Source organism: Carcharodon carcharias, chromosome 21 (genome assembly GCF_017639515.1).
Source record: "Carcharodon carcharias isolate sCarCar2 chromosome 21, sCarCar2.pri, whole genome shotgun sequence".
In the NCBI taxonomy this organism is placed as follows: Eukaryota; Metazoa; Chordata; class Chondrichthyes; order Lamniformes; family Lamnidae; genus Carcharodon; species Carcharodon carcharias.
In genome coordinates, this window is record NC_054487.1 from 85,491,056 (window position 1) to 85,515,663 (window position 24,608).

Here is a 24,608-nt window from a genome sequence, read left to right on the forward strand (position 1 = left end):
TGGAAATCTGCAAAATCTTACTTTAACAATCACTACTAATTTAGGCAAGAAAGGTTAATCATTTTTAAACTGGACATCAAGTCAAATGAACGGTTCTGACTATATCAGTTCCAACTACCTTGCACAGTCACAGAGATAAAAAATTAAGATTATAGGCTAAAGAATATGAGGTGAGGAGAGATGAGAGACACCCTTTTCTTGACATAGGGAGTTACCGTGGCCTGATAGGCTGTGGAAGCAGGTTCATTGGTAATTTTCAAAAGGAAGTTGAATAAATGCTTTAAAAAGGAGAATTTTAAGGGCCAGGGAGAAAGAGAGTAGGTGGGGAGGGGGTGGGGGAGTTAGACTAATTGGAAAGTTCTTTCAAACAGCCAACACAGGCACATTGGGCTGAATGGCTCCCTTCTGTGGTAGTAGCATTTCATATCATCTTCCATCCACCCGCTATTTCATGCTGCCTCCAAGAATTGAAGTCACTGAACAGAATGACTAGCAAATCAGTGGTTTATAAGATGACAAAACACTTACAGAATAAATTCTGAAACCACTTTGATTTTCAGAAAATATTTAAAAATTTCTTGTCCCATGTTAAATTAAACTTTAAAGAATCTCACACCTTCACTTTTATAGTGAAGTCAAAAGCTAGATTAAGTAAATTAAGCTCAGGCCTTGAAGGCTTTCCTCAGCCAAAGCATAAACTCATGTCCAAGAACATACCTCCACTGGAAGAAAGGAATGTTTTATTAGTGTTTACGTAATCACAAAGTTAATGGAACTAAAAGACAACTTCCCCTTCCTGATGCAGTAAACCTTAACCCTTTCTTTTAAGAGACTAATTAAACAGTTAAGTTAATCTATTGTCAAAAAAACCCCACATAAATACAAATGAACGCAAAAAAAAAATAGGAGTAAATGGAGGACACAATGGAATAAGTGGCTCTTGTACAATATATATTAGACCTCTGAGGTGGTGGGAATCTTAGCTGTCGCATCAGTCTCTTGCATTAGATATAAAAAATACAATCCAATCAACTGTTTTCACTGTCTACACTTCAAGGCTTCAACCAACCTGAAAGAGAAAAAGCAATGCCAATTCAATTTATTGGAAATGTTAGATCTGCACACATTTCCTGCAATCATTTCTCACTTATAAATTCCCATGTCCACACTTATAATGAAAACTGCATATGTGAATTTGCCAACTCTGGTAACTCTGGCTGGGGAGGGGTGTGGCTGTGGGGGAACACTGGTGACAGATTTTCCATCATAAATATAGACATTGGAATGTTATGATACAAATCTAAAAAAAAGGACAGAACATGGAAGACTTTAAATGAGGACCAAATCTTACCTGCACGTTCTGCCCACATTATACATCTCCACCCTCTGACCCTATTTCACCTGAGGACTAGACCAGAAGAGATGACTCCTCGAGTCTGCCTCAGCATTCTCTAAGATCATGGGTGAACTTCTCCCTCAACTCCACTGTCCCGCCCTGTGCCTAGATTCCCATAGCATCCAAAAATCCACTGATCTCAGCCTTAAATATGCTCAATGACTGAGCATCCACAGGTCTCTGGGCTAGAGAAATCCAAAGATTCACAACCTGTTGCTAACTCTACAATGTCTTCAGACCTGAGTCAACACCAGGACAGAATCAATAATGAAAAAATTCAATTGTGTGTTCATACAATGCACCAAACCTCTGTAAGCCATTAGCTGGTGGAGGAGACAGACAACTATATAACTACATTAAAATCATATTCAGTATTAAAAAACATATTCTGTACACAGGCTTTTCTAGCAAAGCCAGCATTTATTGTCCATTCCTAATGGCCCTTGAGGTGTGGTATTGGGGCACCTTCCTGAACCATTGCAGTCCATGTGGTGGAGGTGCTCCACAGTGCTGTTTTGAAGGGATTTTGACTCAACTGAACTGAAGGCAGCATTCTAAAAGTGTCTAACCTGATATTTATACATTGTTCATTAAAACATAATAGGATTATGCCATTTGGCCCATCGAAGCTGCTTCACCATTTGATAAGATCATGGCTGAGCTACTGATGGCCTTAACTCCGCCTTCCTTCTCCCCCCTGTAACCCTTGACGCACTTAATAGATCAAAAGCCTGTCTGTCTCAGCCGTGAATATATTCAATGACTCGGCCTCTGCTGCTCTCTGTGGAGGAGAATTCCCAAACCTAAACAGCCCTCAGAGTGAAGAAATTCCTCACCTCTGTCATAAATGGGAGACCCCTTTTCCTTAAACCGTGCCCCCTAGTTCTAGATTCCATCATAGGGGGATCCTCTCAGCATCCACCCTGTTAAGTCACCTAAAGATCATATATATTTCAATAAGATCATCTCTCATTCCTCTAAACTCCAATGAGTACAGGCCCAGCCTCCTCAACCTTTCCTTATAAGGTAGCCCCTTCATCCCAGGAATCAGCTGAGTGAATCTTCTCTGAACTGCTTCCAATGCAAGTATAAACTTCTTTAATGAATGAGCCCAAAACAGTACATAGTGCTCCAGGTGTGGTTTCACCAACATTGTAGCAAGGCTTTCCTGCTTTCATATTCCATCCCCACAGCGGTAAAGGCCAACATTCAATTTACCATCCTAATTACTTGCTATGTCTGCATCCTAATTTTTTGTGATTCATGTAGAAGGACATTCAGATCCCTCTGTACCTCAGCATTCTGCAGTCTCTCTCAATTTAAATAATATTCTGTTTTTCTATTCTTCCTGCCAAAGTGGATAAGCTCCCATTTTTTCCCCACATTAAACTCGATCTGCCAAATTTTTATCCACTCACAAAACCTATCCATATCCCTTTGAAGACTCTGTATCTTCCTCATAACTTGTTTTCCTACCCATCTTTGAGTCGTCAGCAAGTTGGCTACAGTACAGTCTGCCCCTTCAGCCAAGTCATTAATACATATCGTAAATAGTTGAGGGACCAGTCTTTCTTTCTCAATGGAACACATTTGTTGAGAGTTGTGAAATATCTCCTTAAATGTCTGCCACTGCTTCTCTAACATCTTACCTTTTAACCTATTTTCCCAGTCCACTTCAGCCAACTCGGTCTTCATACCCTTGTAATTGCCTTTAAGTTTAAGACTCTAGTTTCAGACAGAATTTCACATTCAGATGAGAAATGTGTATCGTGTTATGATCACTCTCACTAAGAGGGTCCTTTATAATAAGGTCATGAATTAATCCTGTCCCATTGCACATTAGGTCTAAAGTAGCCTGTTTCCTAGTTCATTCCAGAACATATTTTTCTAAGAACCTGTCTTGAATACCCTGTATGAACTCATCCTTCAGGCTACTTTTGCCAATCTGATTCATCCAATCTATATGAAGACTAAAATCTCCCATGATTATTGCAGGACCTTTCTTAAAAGCCATTATTTCTTGATTTATACTCTGTCCTACAGTGTAGCTACTGTCAGGGGGCCTATAAAATACTCTCACCAGTGACTTCTTCCCTTTGTTATTTCTGAATCAGATCAGCCAAAATCTTATTGAATGGTGGAGCAAGTTCAAGGACCTGAGTGGCCTACTCCTGCTCCTAAGTCGTATGTTTCTTGTCTCCACCCAAACTGATTCTACATCTGATCATCTGAACATGGATCATTTCTTACTGCTGTACTGATCTCATCCTTTATTAACGCCCTTTTACTTGCTTCCTGTCCTTCCCAAATGCCCTTGAATATTCAGATGCCAGCCATGGTCGCTTTGCAACCATGTCTCTGTAATGGCTATGATATCATAGTTATTTATTTCTATTTGTGTTATCAATTCATCCATCTTTTAATGAATGCTGCATGCATTTAGATAGAGTTTAACTGAACAGGAAGATGAAGCCAAAAGCAAAAAACTGCAGATGCTGGAAATCCAAAACAAAAATAAAAATATCTGGAAAAACTCAGCAGGTCTGGCAGCATCTGCGGAGAGGAACACAGTTAACATTTCGAGTCCGCATGACTCTCCAACAGAACAAAGTAAAAATAGAAAAGAGGTGAAATATAAGGTGGTTTAAGGGGGGGGGTGGGACAAGTAGAGCTGGATAAAGGGCCATGATAGGTGGAGATAACCAAAAGATGTCATAGACAAAAGGACAAAGAGGTGTTGAAGGTGGTGATATTATCTAAGGAATGTGCTAATTAAGGGTAGAAGGCAGGACACCCAAGGTACAGATAGCCCTAGTGGGGGTGGGGTGGGGTGAAGGGAAGGGATCAAAATAGGCTAAAAGGTAGAGATAAAACAATGGATGGAAATATGTCTAAAAATAATGGAAATAGGTGAGAAAAGAAAAATCTATACCTCCCTGTTGCTTGCCATTTCAACACTCCAACCTGCTCTCATGCCCACATGTCCATCCTTGGCTTGCTGCATTGTTCCAGTGAAGCTCAACGCAAACTGGAGGAACAGCACCTCATCTTCTGACTAGGCACTTTACAGCCTTCCTGACTAAATATTGAGTTCAACAATTTTAGATCATGAACTCTCTCCTCTATCCCCACCCCCTTTCCGATCCCCCCCTTATTTTTCCAATAATTTATATAGACTTTACTTTTCCCACCTATTTCCATTATTTTTAAATGTATTTCCATCCATTGTTTTATCTCTACCTTTTAGCTTTTTTCGATCACTTCCCTTCACCCCACCCCCATTAGGGCTATCTGTACCTTGCTTGTCCTGCTTTCTACCCTTAATTAGCACATTCCTTAGATAATATCACCACTTCAACACCTCTTTGTCCTTTTGTCTGTGACATCTTTTGGTTATCTCCACCTATAACTGGCCCTCTATCCAGCTCTACCTGTCCCACCCCCCCTTAAACCAGCTTATATTTCCCCTCTTTTCTATTTTTACTTAGTTCTGTTGAAGAGTCATACAGACTCGAAACGTTAACTGTGTTCCACTCCGCAGATGCTGCCAGACCTGCTGAGTTTTTCCAGGTATTTTTATTTTTGTTTAGGAAGATGAAGCCTTTGGGTTAACACCTCATCCAAAAGAGGGCAACTCTCAACAGTGCAGCAGTCCCGTAGCACTGACTGACGCTCCCAGTGCCAGTACTATGAACACAAATTCTGCAGTGCAGTTTGAACACGTGACCTTCTGACTCAAAAGGCAAGAGTGCTACCCACTGAGCCAGCAAGACTGAAAGGTTTCCCTGTGTATTACTGTATTAATTCAATTACCAATCCATAGCCTCGTCCAGTCCAACGCCTTTGGTTGCAGAGGTCCTGAATATTTGCCACTTCCGATCCTTCATAGCTGGCAAACCAAGTGCATTGGCCACCTCTGTGGGAGTCATAGCCTGTTCCATATCCTGCTTATTTGCAAAAACAACTAGAACGGCCTTCTTCAGCTCCTCCTCCTGCAAGCAAACAGACTGACTGTGACTACCCTCTGCTTATTAGGGGCATGGGTAGAAACATAAATATGAGTCAGAGTTCAAGCGGAGTGGGGAAAGGTGATTAAATATAGCAGAATAAAACAATACGTTTTCCAGTTCTGAGATACTGAAACAAGGCCAACTCATCCTGAACATCTTCAGGGAATACAGGCTCTTCTCACTGCTGTGAATCACAGCGACTTTTTATTATTCATTTGGGGGATGGGGGCTTCGGTGTCTGGGCCAGCATTTATTGCCCATCACCAGTTGCCCTTCAGAAGGTGGTGGTGAGCTGCCTTCTTGTACCGCTTCAGTCCATCTGCCATGGTGGGATTTGAACCTGGGTCCCCAGAGCATTACCCTGGGTCTCTGGATTACTAGGCTAGTGACAATACCACTATGCCAATGCCTGCCCTGACGTCACAGAGTCTGACTTGTGCACCCAATGCTGTAGATTGATTGAAGAGAACAAGGAATTTCAAAAAGTTCAAGTGGCCAAACAAGGTTTCTAACAAAGAACCAAGACGTTAGTGAGGTTTGGGGGGAGGGGGGGGGTGGTTGGAAAAGAGAGACAGCCGGTGGGGGGGGGGGGGGGATGACAGACTACTAGAGGGTGCGGTGGGGGTAGAAAAGAGAGATAGCCAGAGAACGGGGGAAGAGACAGCCATAGAGAGGAGGGAAAAAAAAGACGGCGCGAGGGGGCATCAGAGAGCAAGAAGCTAAGTGTTGAATCACGCGGACAGGTCACCGAGGTGTTGGTCACACTTTCTGTTTCTTTTGGAAATCAGTTGAACTCTGTCAGGCCAGTGTATTGTCCAAGATTCGGATTGTAACAGTTGTGCTGCCAGATTCAGGCAGACAGATCGTTTGACAAGCTCCACAATCATACCCAATCTCCGGAGGATTGCATTTAGTTGACTAGATTAGCTCACAACAGTAGGTTGGCAGAACACAGAATGAAAACAAGACAGTAATTATCCAGAGTAAGTTTAGCATTCTGCAGGTGAGAAAGACCTTAAATTCAAAGAATTACTGAAGATAACTTTTAAAGCCAGGCTGAAACATATAAAGATTAACAATAAATTGGCACAAATTCTTAAGCATTAAGTAAGGATAGGAATGTCTTAAAAAGTGGGCCAGTTTCCAAAAAAAAAAATCTGCATTTGTTCAGCCCTTTGAAGAATCAGGTCATCCCAAAGCATTTTAAGGTCAGTGAAGTGCTTTGTTCTGGTGTGTAGTTACTGTTGTGATGGAGGAAATATGAAAGCCAATTTGTACACAGCCAACTTCCACAATGTGATGATGACCAGATAATTTGTTTTTGTGATGTTGGGTGAGGAATAAATATTAGCCAGGGCACTGGGGATAACTCCCCTGCTCTTCTGCAAAATACTACCATTGGATAGTTTACCTTCACCCAAGGGGGCAGATGGTTTAACTCTCAGCTCAAAGACAGCTCTTCAGACAGCATAGACAGCCCCTCCGTACTGGCACTTGGCATCAACTTGGATCAAATGCTTAATTCTCTGGAGTAGGTTTTGAAACTCAAACCCACGACCTTCTGACTCTCAGGCAAGAGCACTTCCCGCTGAATTCCCTCATCCTTGGTACCATTCTGGTAAATGTCCTCTCCAAGGCCTTGGCATCCTTTCCCAAAGGAGAACAGGAATAGTTCTCAGTGAGCAGAAAGTTGGATTGCTCCACCAACGAGCCAGCAAATGAACATATTCCGGCCCATTGAACTTCTGAATGTTAATTTGCCATCACTATTTAATATTCAACAGGTAAAATCATTTCTATAGTTTTTACAGTGGATTTGGTATTAACAATCTCACTTGGAGGGTGGGAGGGCTTTTCACCACAGGCTGTGAACATTTTAATACATGTAGTGATTTATGTTATGCAAAACCTACATTGGTTTATTTGAAGGGCAGGAATGTTCAATAAATGTTTAAATAAATTTTGCAGGAGTTAAATACCACTTTAAAAAATACACTATTTAAAGGGTAGCTGAACATATAATGGATAGGAGGAAAACCACTAGCAGAATCATTCAAAGAAGCCAAAGCTTCTGTATAAACCCATCATGGGAAGCATATAATGTTTGCATTTATATAGTATATCATGCTAGAATATCTCAAAATGCTTTAAGTGAAAAATTACTCTCCACTCCCACCAGAGTAATGACGGCAATTATACCAAAATCACAAAAGACGAGCCTGATGTCAACAATCTTTTGCCACCACACCGAAAATAGATAAGCACCTGCAATAGTCTGAGCATAACCCATTATTAGTAACATCAGACTGTCTTTTCCCATTATAGTTGATGGCCTTGCTGTGCAAGTTCTGCATTTAAAATTTCTTTATTGATGACTTTGTCCTCTAGTAGCACATGTTCATCAGTTACTCTTATAGATTCACTAGCCATGAAATAATTTAGATATTTCAGTAAGTCTCCAGAGCATTTCTCCTTACCTCCAACATGGCAACAAGCTCTGACTTTGAGATTCCCATTCTGTCCCTGTCACAGCTGTCCACTACATAGATGACTGCATCTGTGTTGGAGTAATAACAACGCCAGTAAGGCCTGAAAGAGAATTTACAAACACACTGAAGTGAAATAATGATGTCTGTTTTCTAATAAAAAGTAGTTCTATTGCAGTAAGTCCCCATTTTAAGTCGTTCTGCTATAATGCTTAGATAATGGGGCCCGTATTTGTATTTAGCATTGGGACTTTAGTTTTAAAGTCATTTCGTCCCACTTCTGACATAGGGTTGTGTGACCCAATCGGTGTCAGTTTGGAGCGGCCTCTCCTGCTTGTCGACCCTCCCTTTCGTCGACCCTCCAGCTCGCTGTATCTCTTGCTCCCCAATCCTAGTCACCACTGGTCTTACTCACTGACACTCTGGCTTGGGGCCTCTCTCGCTCCCCGACCCTCCAGGTCGCTGACAACCCTCCCCCTCACTGCCTCTCTGGCTTGTAGCTTACTACCTGCAAAGTTGCTCTTTTTGCCTTTCGCTGTTTATAACTCGAGAGCAAGGGCTTGGAAGGGGGAAGCAACAAGCGGGAGAGGCAGTAGTGAGCGGGAGAGGCAGTAGTGAGCGGGGGAGGCAGTAGCGAGCGGGGGAGGCAGCAGCGAGCGGGGGAGGCAGCAGCGAGCGGGGGAGGCAGCAGCGAGCGGGGGAGGCAGCAGCGAGCGGGGGAGGCAGCAGCGAGCGGGGGAGGCAGCAGCGAGCGGGGGAGGCAGCAGCGAGCGGGGGAGGCAGCAGCGAGCGGGGGAGGCAGCAGCGAGCGGGGGAGGCAGCAGCGAGCGGGGGAGGCAGCAGCGAGCGGGGGAGGCAGCAGCGAGCGGGGGAGGCAGCAGCGAGCGGGGGAGGCAGCAGCGAGCGGGGGAGGCAGCAGCGAGCGGGGGAGGCAGCAGCGAGCGGGGGAGGCAGCAGCGAGCGGGGAGGCAGCAGCGAGCGGGGGAGGCAGCAGCGAGCGGGGGAGGCAGCAGCGAGCGGGGGAGGCAGCAGCGAGCGGGGGAGGCAGCAGCGAGCGGGGGAGGCAGTAGCGAGCGGGGGAGGCAGTAGTGAGCGGGGGAGGCAGTAGTGAGCGGGGGAGGCAGTAGTGAGCGGGGGAGGCAGTAGTGAGCGGGAGAGGCAGTAGTGAGCGGGAGAGGCAGTGTGCAAGTGGTAAGTAGAAAGAGTTAGCATATTTCTTTTAAAATAAAATAAATATAAAAGTTATTTCAAGCACCAACATAGGAATTTAGCAAAGTGTTTCAAATTACAAGGTATAAATGTTTTTTTTTAAATATGAGGTCCTACGGAACCTAACTACAAGCTCTTAGATTGGTTGCAATGCAAAAATCTGATACCCTTAAAATTGCTTTACTTAAAATTGGACTTTTCCGGAATGAAACAACTTTTAAGCAAGGAATCACTGTATTGTGCAGGGCCAAAAAATATTTAAATTAATTGACTGCATTAATGGAATATGCAAATATAATGAATTCTGTGCCAGAGAGGGTGGACAGACAGATTGTGATGGAAAGGAGAAAGAGTGAAAAAGAACACGACTGAAAATCAGAAGATAAAAGAACTTGCATTTATATAGCACCTTTCAAAATTTCACGACATCCCAAAGTGTTCAGTCTTCTCTTTTCTAGCAATAAGGATCCCAGCCTGTTCAATGTTTCCTGATGGTTATAAGCTCTCAGTTCTGGTATCACTAGTAAATCTTGTTTGCATCTCCTCCAGTGCCTCTATATCATTTATACAATATGGAGACCAGAACTGCTCGTTTACAAAACTATAACTGCGATCCAATCAAGATTCTATACAAGTTTAAGTTTTCTTCTTTTCAATTTTATTCATCTAGAAATGAACCCAAATGTTTTGTTTAATTTTTAAAAATGGTCTGTTTAACACCAATCACTACTTTTAGCGATAAAAGCAAAAATACTGCGAATACTGGAAATCTGAAACAAAAAACAGAAAATGCTGGAAAAACTCAGCAGGTCTAACAGCATCAGTGGAGAGAAAAACAGAGTTAACGTTTTGAGTCCGTATGACTCTGAAGAAGAGTTATATGGGCTCAAAACATTAACACTACTTTTAGTGAATTGTGCATCTTTACTCCTAGAATTCCATTATTCTACCCTACCTATTTAGACACTTATTTTCCAAGGTGTGTGTGGCCTTCACATTCTTTCTACTGTTATGACTGGGATGGGAGGAGTGCACTGTCTGTCTCTAGTTCCACTTTTCCACAGGTCACAGCATATATTTAAATGATTTCTCCAGCTAGCTATACGGCCAAATATGTGCTTTAGCCATGAATCTCAGAATGCCCAGGTTTCTTCAATAAACAACATAAGTATTAGTTTATTATAAAACTAGGCTTAGCAAACTTTGCCTTCGATTTGACAACATACAGTTTGAAATATGAAAGTATAATAATTACTCTAAATACCCTAACTTTCGCACACCAAAAATTAAAATAAAGTCGAGGAATTCTACCAAAAGGTTAAAAATCAATGGTTCGAGAGAAAAGGATAGATGGGGTGGAGTCCACGAAATGGTGTCCGGGTTATATGGTTGGGGTCACAGTGCTGGTCTGTGAAACAATTGATGACTCTTGCACCACTTTTCAGGCGGACTTCACGTAAAACTTGCAGCCAGCCGAATTCAAAACATAGAGCGACTTCAGAGCATCTTCCATTCACTTTTTGCTTTCAGTTGGGTCTGGAGCTTCACTAGCTGTTGGGCCATAACTTCCGATGGAGTGGCAATCGGTTCTGAATGCCACTCCGCTTGGAAATCCAGGTGATCCTACCTTGCTCAACCTTCTGACTCAGCCGGGCGAGATCTGTGTATTACAGCATGTCTCTGGGGCCTAGTGTTGAGTACTGTAGGTTAGCAGGTAAGTCATGCCTCCTTTTTTTTTTAAACAGTACTAGCTACTGTAAACCAGGCAAGTTTAAAGGTCTTTGACAAGCTAAGTGGGTAGCATTTGGCAGGGATGCGGGTCAGATCGGGCCCCACCTTGGGAGCAGTGGGGGTGAGAGTTGGACCTGGTTTTTTTTTTTGGGGGGGGGGGGGGGGGTGGGGGGAGAGAAGAGAGGGTGTGCAGGGAGAAAAAAAAAGTGCCCGTGGGGGTGGGGGGAATTTTGTGGGCTGGGGAGTTCCTGTCCAGAAGTGGGGGGTGGGGGGGTTGAACTCCATGGGGATTGATGTGGGTGTGTGCAATTGTTACCACGAAGCTAGAAGAGGTTTTAATTCTTCTTGGTAACTATTGATGTAACACAGAAGGAACCATCGGAAGTTTGCGATTTAAATCGCATATTCGGATGGTTCCCAGTGCAGGGTAACTGCTCATGCTGTGCAAACCTTATCTGGCAACTTCTGGGGCTGAGTTGGGGAGGAGGGGTGGAAGGAGGAGTTCCCAACTGCATTGTTGGAGTAGCGCCCACCCCCCCCAATACAACACCCTGAAGCTCGGAGGTTACGGCCCATTGTCTTCTTTACCCAAGCAGCTGATCCTACTTTTTTTTTCATCCAAAGCGAAACCAGCCTACCAGCTCTTAGACACTTTCTCAGGAATTTTTTTCTTCTCCAAAATTATAAAACACCCTGTGACCCTTTTGTAAACAGTCCACCGGGGGTCAAGAGGTTTCCAGCCTCTTTAAAACTGCTTAATTACCTTTTCTTGTAAATGCTGTCTTTTCCAGGAGCAGCAATAACCAGAGTCCTTGCATTAACCTCTTAAGGGATAGCGTCTTTTAAAAACACAAATGCTTCCAGAATGTTCTTAGTCCTTGAAAATGAACCATTTTCCCTGATCGTTTATGACACTACCGAAATATATCATCTCCCAATTATCTACACTGAAGTTCTGGGAGTCCATTATTGCCTTTGTGTATTATCAGAGTCCTCCTCTGCGTTAACTTCACCCTCCAAATTTGGTGTTGTCCACTGATTCTGAAAGTTGTACTCTCAACTGCAAAGTCCAAATTGTTTATGTGAATGGTGAATAGTGGTCTCAGCACCAATCCAGATGGGACACCAATTCCCACCATCCACCAGTTGGAGTAACTACCTTGAACCTCAACACACCATTTTCAGCTCTGTCCCAGCATTTTCAAAAATTCATTCTTGGGATGCAAGTGTCGCTGACAAGGCCAGCATTTATTGCCCATTCCAATTACCCTCCAGTAAGTGGTGATTGGCCACCTTGAACTGTGAACACTTCATCCTTCTTGAACTACCGCAGTCCATGTAAGTGCAGGCACGCCCACTTACTCTCCATGCTGCTACTGTTCCCCTGACTCAACATGCTTAGTCATGAGTCTATGATGTGGTGCCTTATTGAATGCATTTACTGACGAATAAATCATTTGTCACGTCAGGCCAAAGCTCTCATTTTTGATCAGGTTTAATTTATAGGTAACGCAGTTGCTAATACAAAAAGTGAGTAGTTTCATACCGTATACTGGTCTGTCCACCTAAATCCCACACTTGAAACTTAAGGTTCTTGTAGGTCACTGTTTCAACATTGAAGCCAATTGCTGCAAAACAAAAATGATCACTCAATTCACAGTCACTTTTTTGCATTCTCGTGTCTGTTTACGCATAGACAGAAGTTACAGAACTTCTGTCCCATTAAAATTGACTTTCTTTAATCTGATATATATTAGCAGATTACAAACAAGGAAAACAATTGTCAGACAGGCACACAAAGAGCAAATTACTGCAGGTGCTAGAAATCCAAAATATAGACAGACAATTCTAGAAATACACAGCAGGTCAGGCCGTTAACTTTCAGGTCAATGACCTTTCATCAGAACTGTTTTTCAGCTAGAAATGTTAACTGTTTCTCTCTCCACATATGCTGCCAGACCTGCTGTGCATCACCAGCATTTTCTGCTGAATGTTGGTTTGTGACTTGTCAAATCGCCGTGCTTCCATTTGTAGCATTAGCATTTAACAATCAACAACTTGCATTTATATAGCACCTTAAACATAGTAAAGTGTCTCAGGGTGCTTCATGGAGCGATTATCAAACCAAGTCTGATAGATATCAAGTCAGCTAAGGAGATTATTAGGGCAGGTGACCAAAAGCTTGGACTAACAGGTGGGATTTAAAGGAGCAGTTTAAAAAGGCGCAAGGTAGAAAGTCAGAGGCTTAGGAAGAGAAATCCAGGTCTTAGGGTTCTAGGCACCTGGAGGTACAGTTGCGAATAGTATAACAAGGAAAATCAAGAAAGCATAGACGTCAGAACTACAGAGTGCAGAGATCGGAGGGTTGTATAACGCATAATAGACAAAATACTCCTTAAAAATTGCTTTGCCTGCCTGTTATCTAGCTTGTGATATTGTTTTAATGACCTGCACAGACATCACCCTTGGTGAAAAGTGTTTTACTGTCAAATTAAACAGAGGGGGTTTGTACTTACTGTACAGCAAGTGCACATTGATTAAGTAGTTACTTTCAAAACCATACTCGGTAATTCACTGTAGGGATTTGAGAGAAACTAATTCCTCTTGTGGGGCATCCGGAACAAGGAGGCATTAAAATTAGAGCTAGGCTGTTCAGGGGTGAAATCAGGGAGCATTTTCTTCCCACGCAAAGGACAGTGGAAATGTGGGATTCTTTCCCTCAAAAGGCTGTGGATGTTGGGGGCTAAATGACATTGTCGAGACTGGGACTGACAGTTTTTTAATAGGCAACAAGGGTATCAAGGATTACAGAGCAAAAATGGGTTTCAGGTACACAATCAGCCACCAAATAAGTGAATAACAGAATGAGCTTGAGCAGCTGAATGGCCTCCTGCTGTTCCCAAGTTCGACTCATACAGTTTATGGGATATTCATCTGCATCCTGACTGTGCCTTTGTTTGAGGTCAACAAATGGTTTCTATTTTTTGAAAGGGTAGTCAAAAGCCTGATTAAGTTTATAAGAACTGAGGGGGAAAAGTACTCTTTGTAAACAAGAACTCAGCCCTTTTTAAGTGATGAAAAGCGTAAAGATATTTACAACAGCAGCTTGCAGCTTATACAATACTTTTACTTTAGAAAAACACACCCAGTGGTTCACAAAAATGCAATCAAGACAAAAATAGGAGACCAAGCTGAAGGATTCCTATTGCAGAATCCATTAGGTGACAAGTGGAGCTAAACATTGCTCACAGAGACTCGCATAGAATTATATCAAGTTAATTTTGAACACTAGCAAGTTAACGTAGTGATTTGGTGAGGGAAGGAAACGTACAATTATCGAGAGAATAAACATTTAAGTGCTGAATTTATTTTCAGAAGAGGGTTACACTTGTGCAGCAAATGAAAGATTGAGATGATAAATTTAATGCATTATTGCACGATGGATTTAGGAGTTATAACCATTTTTCACGTAATTTACCAATGAATCATTGTATATTCCAGAACCCTTCAGATGTTAATTCATCACCAGCAGTTTTTGTCACCCTACATGCACATCTGGTATGTGATAAAGTCCCATCAAACAATCAAATTCGATCAATACAGCACAGCAAGCAATTTTATATTTTAGACGGGGGGGGGGGGGGGCGGTGGTTCAAACTACAGCCTGGGAGCAATGTGAATCGAGCCGTCAAAGACCAGGCAATTCTGCCCTATGTCCGGGTTTGTCTTGTTTGAGTTTTGCGGCCTCCCAGGTTTAAAGGGGTCTTTTTAAGCACTGCTGTCTTAATGGTGGATAAATTCTAAATTAGAAAGCCAAGATTTGATGGCAGCAACAACTTGTTGCAGGCAAATTATTCCCCTCCCTCTTTCATCCCCTTCCTCCCAATACTTGATTTGCCCCCTACCACTGGCAAATCTGCTGAGTGCTTATTGAAGTTATAATGATGCTGGTGAGCAAAGGCTGCATTTTTCATTCACTTTTAATTGGCAAGCCAGTTGTTTGCTTTTCTTTTTAAGAGGACTAGTAGGGATATACAAATGTAAAGAAAATGCAGGTTCGCTTCAGTCAAAAGCTACATGAGAGCGTGCCTCAGGACATCATACTCACTGGGTATGGTGGTGACGACTTCACCCACTTGTAGTTTGTACAGTATTGTGGTCTTGCCTGCTCCATCCAGACCCAGGATCAATATTCTCATTTCTCGAGTCCCGAACAAGCCGGAAACCAATGTGGACAACCAGCCACCTGCAGTAATCAGGAGGTAGCATCAGCACGAGGTGGCACACTTAATACTTACAGTGTGTACATATTTAAATTAAATACTAACTTCCGTGAGTTTAACGGATTATAACCACTGCTCCCAGTTATACTGGGCAGCTGTTGGTAATGATTCTACTGTCGTTACTTACAGTTGTTCCAGTTACATCTTTTATTCCTTTACCTGTCCTATCTGACATTTCCTTTTATCTTTCACTATCACCCCTTTTGTCACTTAATCATTCTTGCTCTTCCATGATATCACAGATCAACCGCTTTGTTTTTTTCTGCCCCCCCTACCCCTCCCTTTCCTGCGCCTCTGTTCTTGCATAAAACTGTTCCTTCCAATTCTGATGAAAGGTCATTGATTGGAAACATTAACTCTTGAAAGAGAAAGTGATGTTACCTGACCTGCTGAGCATTTCCAGTACTTTCTGCTTATATTTCCGTAATCAAATTCAGTTAAGTTTTCTAACAGCATTAATTTTAATCTTGCTTTAACCATTCATAGGATGAGTATCGATGGCAAAGCCAGCATTTATTGCCCATCCCTAATTGCCCTTGAGAAGATGATGGTGAGCCATCATTTTGAACAGCTGCAGTCCATGTGATGTAGATACACCAACAGTGCTGTAAACCACTTCCAATATAAAATGCTGAACATTAACAAATGATTAGCTGGAAGCAGTTGGAACACTACATGCAGCTCCGAGTATCCTAATTTAGGAAGGATGTCAATGCATTATGATCAAACCAAGCTCTTTACAGGCCTGAAAGTGTCTGTCTATTTGAAGCCTAAGGTGTTCCCTGTATGATCTGCTGGTGTGGCAACTGTCTTCACACTTTTGTCTCGGATCTCAGGAGGGTAAAGCTGAACAGCTTTCCGTCAGTTCTGGCTGTAGATGAACTGAACGCATATGACATCAGCAAAGAGAAGAATATGTTAGAGTGTCAGTGCCAGAACGCAACACTGTTTGACCCTACAGCGGATCTCAAAGGGCTCTGATGTTGCTCTATCATAGCTGACCTTACCCATCATGTTGTTATGGAAAGGGGAGATCACATTCAGCAGCTTCAGCGGGCAGCCAATTTTCTCCAGCAGCTTAAATAGACTGCCCCAGATCACATGGTCAAATGCCTTGGAGAGATTAGCGAAGGCAATATATAGGGTTCTCTTTTGCTCAGGGCATTTCTCTTGCAGATGCTGGACTGAGAAGATTGAGTCAATTATAGATCTTCCAGTTCTGAAACCACACTGGGATTCTGGGTAGATGTGTTCAGCCAGGATCTGCAGTGAGGCAAATATTTTTCCCAAGCTGCTCAGCAGGGAGATGCCTCGATAACTGTTGCTGGAGTTGCCCTTGTTCTTGTACAGAATCATAATCTTTGAATCATGCATATCCCGGGGCATTGCCCCCTCCCTCCAGCAGAGACAGGGAAGTGTGCACAGATGCTGCTGGAGTGCTGGCTTCCTGTGCTTGATGAGCTCAGGCGATATAGCATCAGCACCTGGTGCTTTGCCAATGGTAAGCAAGTCAATACGTTTGCTGAGCTTCTCCACTTTGAGTTCAATAGCCAGCTCTTCCATGACAGACAGGCTTTCTATGGTGTCTAGAGCTTCCTCAGTGACAGTGTTCTCCCTGGTAGTGTTCCACAAATCTCCCCAACTGTTTATTGCAGTCGGTGATGACCTCCTCTGTTTTTGTTCTCAATGGAGGTGATGCACCTGTTTGAGCTATATAATGTCCTAGCATTTCCTGTGTCATCACTGGGGCAGCGCTGAGCAGTCTCTTCGAATTTACTTCGAGCGGCTCTTAGTGTATTCAGCCTTCGGTATTACCACAAAAATAAAGGAGTTACATTGTTAAAATTCATTCACGGATGTGGGCTTCGCTGGTTGGGCCGGCATTTATTGCCCATCCCTAGCTGCCCTTGAGAAGGTGGTGGTGAGCTGCTTCCTTGAACTGCTGCAGTCCATGTGATGGAGGTACACCCACAGTGCTGTTAGGAAGGGTGTTCCAGGATTTTGACCCAGCGACAGTGAAGGAATGGCGATATATTTCCAAGTCAGAATGGTGAGTAACTAGGAGGGGAACTTCCAGCTGGTGATGTTCCCATCTATCTGTTGCCCTTGTCCTTCTAGTTGGTAATGGTCCTGAGTTTGGAAGGTGCTGTCGAAGGAGCCTTCTTGAATTCCTGCAGTGCATCTTGTAGATGGTACACACTGCTGCTACTGTGTGTCAGTGGTGGAGGGAGTGAATGTTTGTGGATGGGGTGCTAATCAAGCGGTCTGCTTTGTCCTGGATGGTGTCAGGTTTCTTGAGTGTTATTGGAGCTGCATTCATCCAGGCAAGTGGGGAGTATTCCATCACACTCCTGACTTGTGCCTTGTAGATGGTGACAGGCTTTAGTGAGTCAGGAGGTGGGTTACTCGTTGCAGGATTCTGAGCCTCTGACCTGCTCTTGTAGCCACAGTATTCATATGGCTAGCCCAGTTCAGTTTCTGGTCAATGGTAACCCCAGGATGTTGATAGTGGGGGATTCAGTGATGGTAATGCCATTGAACATCAAGGGGCAATGGTTGGATTCTCTCTTGTTGGAGATGATCATTGCCTGACACGTGTGGTGCAAATGTTACTTGCCACTTGTCAGCCCAAGCCTGGATATTGTCCAGGTATTGCTGCATTTGGACATAGACTGCTTCAGCATCTGAGAGTTGCGAATGGTGCTGAACATTGTGCAATCATCAGTGAACATCCCCACTTCTGACCTTATGATGCAATGAAAGCATTGATGAAGCAGCCGAAGATGGCTGGGCTGAGGACACTACCCTCAGGAACTCCTGCAGTGATGTTCTGGAGCTGAGATGACAGACCTCCAACAACCACAACCATCTTCCATTGTGCTAAGTATGACTCCAACCAGCGGAGAGTTTTTCCCGATTCCCACTGGCTCCAGTTTTGCTAGGGCTCCTTGATACCACACTTAGTCAAATGCTGCCTTGATGTCAAGGGCAATCAGTCTCACCTCACCTTGGGAGTTCAGCTCTTTTGTCCATGTTTGAACCAGGGTTGTAATGAGGTCAGGAGCTGAGTAGCCCTGGCAGAACCCAAACTGGGCATCAGTGAGCAGGTTATTGCTAAGGAAGTGCTGGAATATTGTCAGGTCCTATAGTCTTTGCAGTATCCCATGCCTTCAGCCATTTCTTGATATCATGTGGAGTGAATCAAATTGGCTGAAGACTGGCATCTAAGATGCTGGCGACCTCCGGAGGAGGCAGAGGTGGATTATCCACTCGGCACTCCTGGCTGAAGATTGTAGCAAATGCCATAATACAAATGCTAAATCCTTATCTTTTGCACTGATGTGCTGGGCTCCCCCATCATTGAGAATGGGGATATTTGTGCAGCCTCCTCCTTCATTGAATTGTTTAATTGCCCACCACCATTCACAATTGGATGTGGCAGGCCAGCAAGCTTAGATCTGATCCAAAAACAGAATTACCTGGAAAAACTCAGCAGGTCTGGCAGCATCGGCGGAGAAGAAAAGAGTTGATGTTTCGAGTCCTCATGACCCTTAAACGTCAACTCTTTTCTTCTCCGCCGATGCTGCCAGACCTGCTGAGTTTTTCCAGGTAATTCTGTTTTTGTTTTGGATTTCCAGCATCCGCAGTTTTTTGTTTTTATTTTAGATCTGATCCGTTGCTTGTGGGGTCGCTCAGCCCTGTCTATCACTTGCTGTATGTGTTTGGCATGCGAATAGTCCTGTGTTATAGCTTCACCAGGTTGACACCTCACTTTTAGGTATGCCTGGTGCTGCTCCTGGTATGCCCTCCTGCACTTTTCATTGAACCAGGGTTGATCCCCTGTCTTGATAGTAATGGTAGAGTGGGAGATATGCTGGGTCATGAGGTTACAGATTGTGTTTCAGTACAATTTTGCTGCTGCTGATGGCCCACAGTGCCTCACAGATGCCCAGTCTTGAGTTGCTAGATCTGTTTGAAATCTATCCCATTTAGCATGGTGGTAGTCCCACACAACACGATGGAGGGTATCCTCAATGTGAAGGCGGGACTTCATCTCCACAATGACTGTGCAGTGGCCACTCCTACCGATACTGTCATGGACAGATGCATCTGCGGCAGGCAGGTTAGTGAGGATGAGATCAAGTATGAGGGGCATAGATAGGGTAGACAGGAAGGAATTTTTCCCCTTGGTGGAGGGATCAATAACCAGGGGGCATAGATTTAAGGTAAGAGGCAGGAGGTTTAGAGGGGATGTGAGGAAGGATATTTTCACCCAGTGGGTGGTGGGAATCTGGAACTCGCTGCCTGAAAGGGTGGTAGAGGCAGAAACAATATAACATTTAAGAAGTATTTGGATGTGCACTTGCGATGCCATGGCGTACAAGCCTAATGCTGGAAAGTGGGATTAGAATAGTTAGGTACTTGCTTGACCAGTGCAGACTCGATGGGCCAAAGGGCCTTTTTCTGTGCTGTAGATCTCTACGGCTCTATGTTTTTCCCTCTTGTTGGTTCCCTCGCCACCTGCCACAGACCCAGTCTAGTAGCTATGTCCTTTAGGACTTATCCAGCTTGGTCAGTAGTGGTACTACCATGGCACTCTTGGGTCCCCCACCCAGAGTATATTCTGCACCCTTGCCACCCTCAGTACTTCCTCTGAAGTAGTGTTCAACATGGAGGAGCACTGATTCATCAGTTGAGGGAGGGTAGTACATGGTAATCAGCAGGAGGTTTCCTTGCCCATGTTTGACCTGATGCCATGAAACTTCATGGGATCCGGAGTCAATGTTGAGGACTCCCAGAGCAATTCCCTCCCCACTGTATACCACTGTGCCGCCATCTCTGCTGGGTCTGTTGGTGGAACAGGACATACCCAGGGATGGTGATGGTGGTGTCTGGGACATTATCTGTAAGGTATGAATCCGTGAGGACCATGAGGGTGACTATGTCAGGCTGTTGCTTGACTAGACTGTGAGACAGCTCTCCCAATTTTGGCACAAGCCCCCAGAGGTAAGTAAGCAGGACTTTGCAGAGTCGACTAGGCTGAGATTGCCTTTGTCGTTTCAGATGCCTGGGTCGTTGCCGGGTAATCCATCCAGTTTCATTCCTTTTTTGTGACTTTGTAGCGGTTTGTTCTGAGTGGCTTGCTCGGCCATTTCAGAGTCAACCATATTGCTGTGGATCTGGAGTCACGTGTAGGCCAGGTAAGGATGGCAGATTTCCTTCCCTAAAGGACATTAGTGAACCAGAAGAGTTTTTACAACAATCGACAATGATTTCATGGTCATCATTAGACTTTCAATTCCAGGCTTGTATTTAATTCAAATTCCGTGGCAGGATTCGAACCCAGGTCCCCAGAGCATTAACTTGGGTCTCTGGATCACTAGTCCAGTGACAATGCCATTACGCCACCACCTCCCCTATAGTGAGATTTTGTTCTTTACAAGAAGGTTATTAGAACATACTTGAGTACAAGTGGCTATTAAAATAGAAATTCTACAAGATCTGCTATTTATTTGAAAAGAAACAATACAAAAAGAAACAGGGACACAGTGGCAACAATTAAAAAGAGTTAACACCAGGCGATGAGCTCCATCTGAACTGTATTTTCTATAATCACTCCAGAGCTCTTCATATTAAAGGACGTTACATGGGTAAATGCAGGGGCTAAAAATTGTGCCCAGCAAAATCCCACAATAAGCAACAAAAGTGCACAGTTAGTTTCTGGGAATTTTGGTGCAGAGAGAAATATTGATCAGAACAGAGAGAAGAATTACTGCCCTTAGCCCAACTGTGTCATAGGGTCAGTTTAACATATCCTGTTGAAATTCAGCACTGCAGTGGGTGATAGCAGGAAAATGATAATAAAATCATCTCAGTTACCATCATTCACTCTCCTGATCCACTCTAAGCCATTTATCCCATTATATCCCACTCCACCATTCTCCTCATCCCACCCCTCACACACCACGGCCCCCAGTCCACACTATCCCTCCAACCATTCTTCCCCCATCCCAGTGCCTGCTCCCCTCATTCCCCATACCACACTCCCTCCCCGCCCCCTCCTCCCTTCCACTCCCTACCCTTCCCCCTCTTTCTACCACTATAGAGGATGCACGTAACATCCCAGAAATAGCTGTAAATCAGGAAATGGATGGGAAGAAAGAACTCGATAAAATTACAATCACCAGGGAAGTGGTACTGAGTAAATTGTTGGAGCTGCGGGCTGACAAGTCCACGGTTTCTGATGGGCTTCATCCTAGGGTCTTAAAAGAAGTGGCTAGGGAGATAGTAGGTGTGTTGGTTTTAATTTTCCAAAATTCCCTTGATTCGGGGAAGGTTCCATTAGACAGGAAAATAGCAAATGTAACCCCATTATTCAAAAAGGGAGGAAGACAGAGAGCAGGAAACTACAGGGAAGTTAGCCTAACATCTGTCATGGGGAAAATGTTAAAGCTATTATTAAAGATGTTATAGCAGGGCACAAGGGAAAATTCAGGGTAATCAGGCAGAATCAACATGGTTTTGTGAAAGGGAAATCATGTTTAACCAATTTATTGGAGTTCTTTGAAGAAGTCACATGTGCTGTGGATAAAAGGAGAACCGGTAGATGTACTGTGCTTAGATTTCCAGAAGGTATCTGATATCAAAGGTAACTGCAAAAAAATAAAAGCTCATGGTGCAGGGGGTAACATATAGGCATGGATAGAAGATTGGCTGGCTAACAAGGAAAAAAAGTGGGCATGAATAAGTCTTTTTCCAATTGGCAAAATGTAACGAGTGGTGTGCTGTGGCCTCAACTTTTTACAATTTATGTAAACGACTTGCATGAAAGGACCAAAGATATGGTTGCTAAATTTGCTGATGCCACAGAGATAGGTAAGATAGTAAGATGTAAAGAGGACACAAAAAAGCTACAAAGGGCCATAGGTTGGTTAAGTGAATGGGCAAAGACCTGGCAAATGCACTATAATGTGGGAAAGTGTGAAATTGTCCATTTTGGCAGGAAGAATAAAAAAGAAGCATATTATCTAATGGTGAGATTGCAGAGCTCGGAGATGCAGAGGGATCTAGGTGCCCTAGTGCATGAATCGCAAATGGTCAATATGGAAGTACATCAAATAATTAGGAAAGCTAATAGAATGTTATCATTTATTGCGGGGGGAATTGAGTAGAAAAGTAGGGAGGTTATACCTCAGTTATACAGGTCAGGTCGTTAGTGACAACACATCTGGAGTAATCTGTACAGTATTGGTCTGCTTATTTAAGGATGTGAATGCATCAGAAGCAGTTCAGAGAAGGTTTACTAGACTAATACTTGGATCAGGCAAGTGCTCTTATGAGGAAAGGTTGGACAGGTTAGGCTTGTATCCACTGGAGTTTAGAAGAGTAAGAGGTGACTTGATTGAAACACAAAATCCTGAGGGGTATTGACAGGGTGGATGTGGAGAAGATATTTCCTCTTGTGAAAGAATCTAGTATTAGGGGTCACTATTTAAAAATAAGGGGTCACCAATTTAAGGCAAAGATGAGGAGAAATTTATTCTCTCAAGAGTGTTGAGACTTCAGAATTCTCTTCCTTGAATATCTTTAAGACAGAGGAAGGTGTATTTTTGATAAGCAAGGGGTGAAAGATTATCAGGGGTAGGTGGGATTGTGGAATTGGGGTTACAATCAGATCAGCCATGATCTTATTGAATGGCTGAGCAGGCCCAAGGGGCTGAGTGGCCTACTCCTGCTCCTAATTCATATGTTCATATTTTCACCCTATCTCCTCCAATCTCCACTCCACTACACTCTCCCCAAACCCCACCACTCCCTACCAACTCCCTCACCTGCCACTCCATACATTACACCCTCTTCCCCCACTCCCTAACCCCCATTCCCTACCCCCTCACCCCACTCCCTAACCCCTCCCTCACCCCTACTCGCTAACCTCTCCCTCACCCCCACTCCCTACACCCCTCACCCCCACTCCCTAACCCCTCCCTCACCCCTACTCGCTAACCTCTCCCTCACCCCCACTCCCTACCCCCTCACCCCCACTCCCTACCCCCTCCCTCACCCCCACTCCCTACCCCCTCCCTCACACCCACTCCCTCACCCCCACTCCCTACCAACTCCCTCACCCCCACTCCCTACCCCCTCCCTCCCTCACCCCCACTCCCAAACCCCTCCCTCCCCCACTCCCTACCCCCTCCCTCCCTCCCTACCCCCTCCCTCCCTCCCTCACCCCCACTCCCTACCCCCTCCCTCCCTCCCTCACCCCCACTCCCTACCCCCTCCCTCCCTCCCTCACCCCCACTCCCTACCCCCCTCCCTCCCTCACCCCCACTCCCTACCCCCTCCCTCCCTACCCCCTCCCTCCCTCCCTCACCCCTCCCTCCCTCCCTCACCCCCACTCCCTACCCCCTCCCTCCCTCACCCCCACTCCCTACCCCCTCACTCCCTCCCTCACCCCCACTCCCTACCCCCTCCCTCCCTCCCTCACCCCCACTCCCTACCCCCTCCCTCCCTCCCTCCCTACCCCCTCCCTCCCTACCCCCTCCCTCCCTCACCCCTCCCTCCCTCCCTCACCCCCACTCCCTACCCCCTCCCTCCCTCCCTCACCCCCACTCCCTACCCCCTCCCTCCCTCCCTCACCCCCACTCCCTACCCCCTCCCTCCCTCCCTCACCCCCACTCCCTACCCCCTCCCTCCCTCCCTCACCCCCACTCCCTACCCCCTCCCTCCCTCCCTCACCCCCCACTCCCTACCCCCTCCCTCCCCTCCCTCACCCCCACTCCCTCCCTCCCTCACCCCCACTCCCTCCCTCCCTCACCCCCACTCCCTCCCTCCCTCACCCCCACTCCCTACCCCCTCCCTCCCTCACCCCCACTCCCTACCCCCTCCCTCCCTCCCTCACCCCCACTCCCTCCCTCCCTCACCCCCACTCCCTCCCTCCCTCACCCCCACTCCCTACCCCCTCCCTCCCTCCCTCACCCCCACTCCCTACCCCCTCCCTCCCTCCCTCACCCCCACTCCCTACCCCCTCCCTCCCTCCCTCACCCCCACTCCCTACCCCCTCCCTCCCTCCCTCACCCCCCACTCCCTCCCTCCCTCACCCCCACTCCCTCCCTCCCTCACCCCCACTCCCTCCCTCCCTCACCCCCACTCCCTACCCCCTCCCTCCCTCACCCCCACTCCCTACCCCCTCCCTCCCTCCCTCACCCCCACTCCCTCCCTCCCTCACCCCCACTCCCACTCACCGCCCTCTCACTACCAACTCCGTCACCTCCTCCTCCCTCCTTCCCCCAGTTGTTTTACCGGCTGCAATTTTGCGCGGGGTCCCGCTGCCGGGTGTGTAGGCCCGGGACTTCCTCACTCACCCATCCTGATCCCGGTCCTGGTCCTGGTCCTGGTCCCGGTCCTGATCCCGATCCAGATTCCGGTCCCGATCCGACGTGGCCCTCGACTCCAGGCTGCGCGCGCACCTTCTCATAAACCAGCCCCTGAC

The 24,608-nt window shown here is 45.4% G+C and overlaps 1 protein-coding gene across 1 annotated transcript; it reads right to left on the bottom strand.

Annotated features, from left to right (window-relative positions):
* Nucleotides 1-718: 718 nt before the first annotated feature.
* arl1 (ADP-ribosylation factor-like 1) lies at nt 719-24,608 on the bottom strand. The gene is made up of 6 exons (XM_041216156.1): nt 24,481-24,608; nt 14,941-15,078; nt 12,379-12,460; nt 7,884-7,995; nt 5,210-5,388; nt 719-1,069 (listed from the first exon to the last, which is right to left on the bottom strand). Exons 1-6 carry the CDS (start codon nt 24,482-24,484, stop codon nt 1,039-1,041), a joined length of 546 nt encoding a protein of 181 aa, XP_041072090.1. The 5' UTR covers nt 24,485-24,608; the 3' UTR covers nt 719-1,038.

Excerpts from the sequence above, each read along its gene's own strand:
- arl1 (XM_041216156.1), bottom strand. Across the intron at positions 7,996-12,378 it reads GGTGGACAGACCAGTATACG|GCCTTACTGGCGTTGTTATT; the intron begins GTATGAAACTAC and ends ATTCTCTTTCAG. Across the intron at positions 5,389-7,883 it reads AGCTTGTTGCCATGTTGGAG|GAGGAGGAGCTGAAGAAGGC; the intron begins GTAAGGAGAAAT and ends GTTTGCTTGCAG.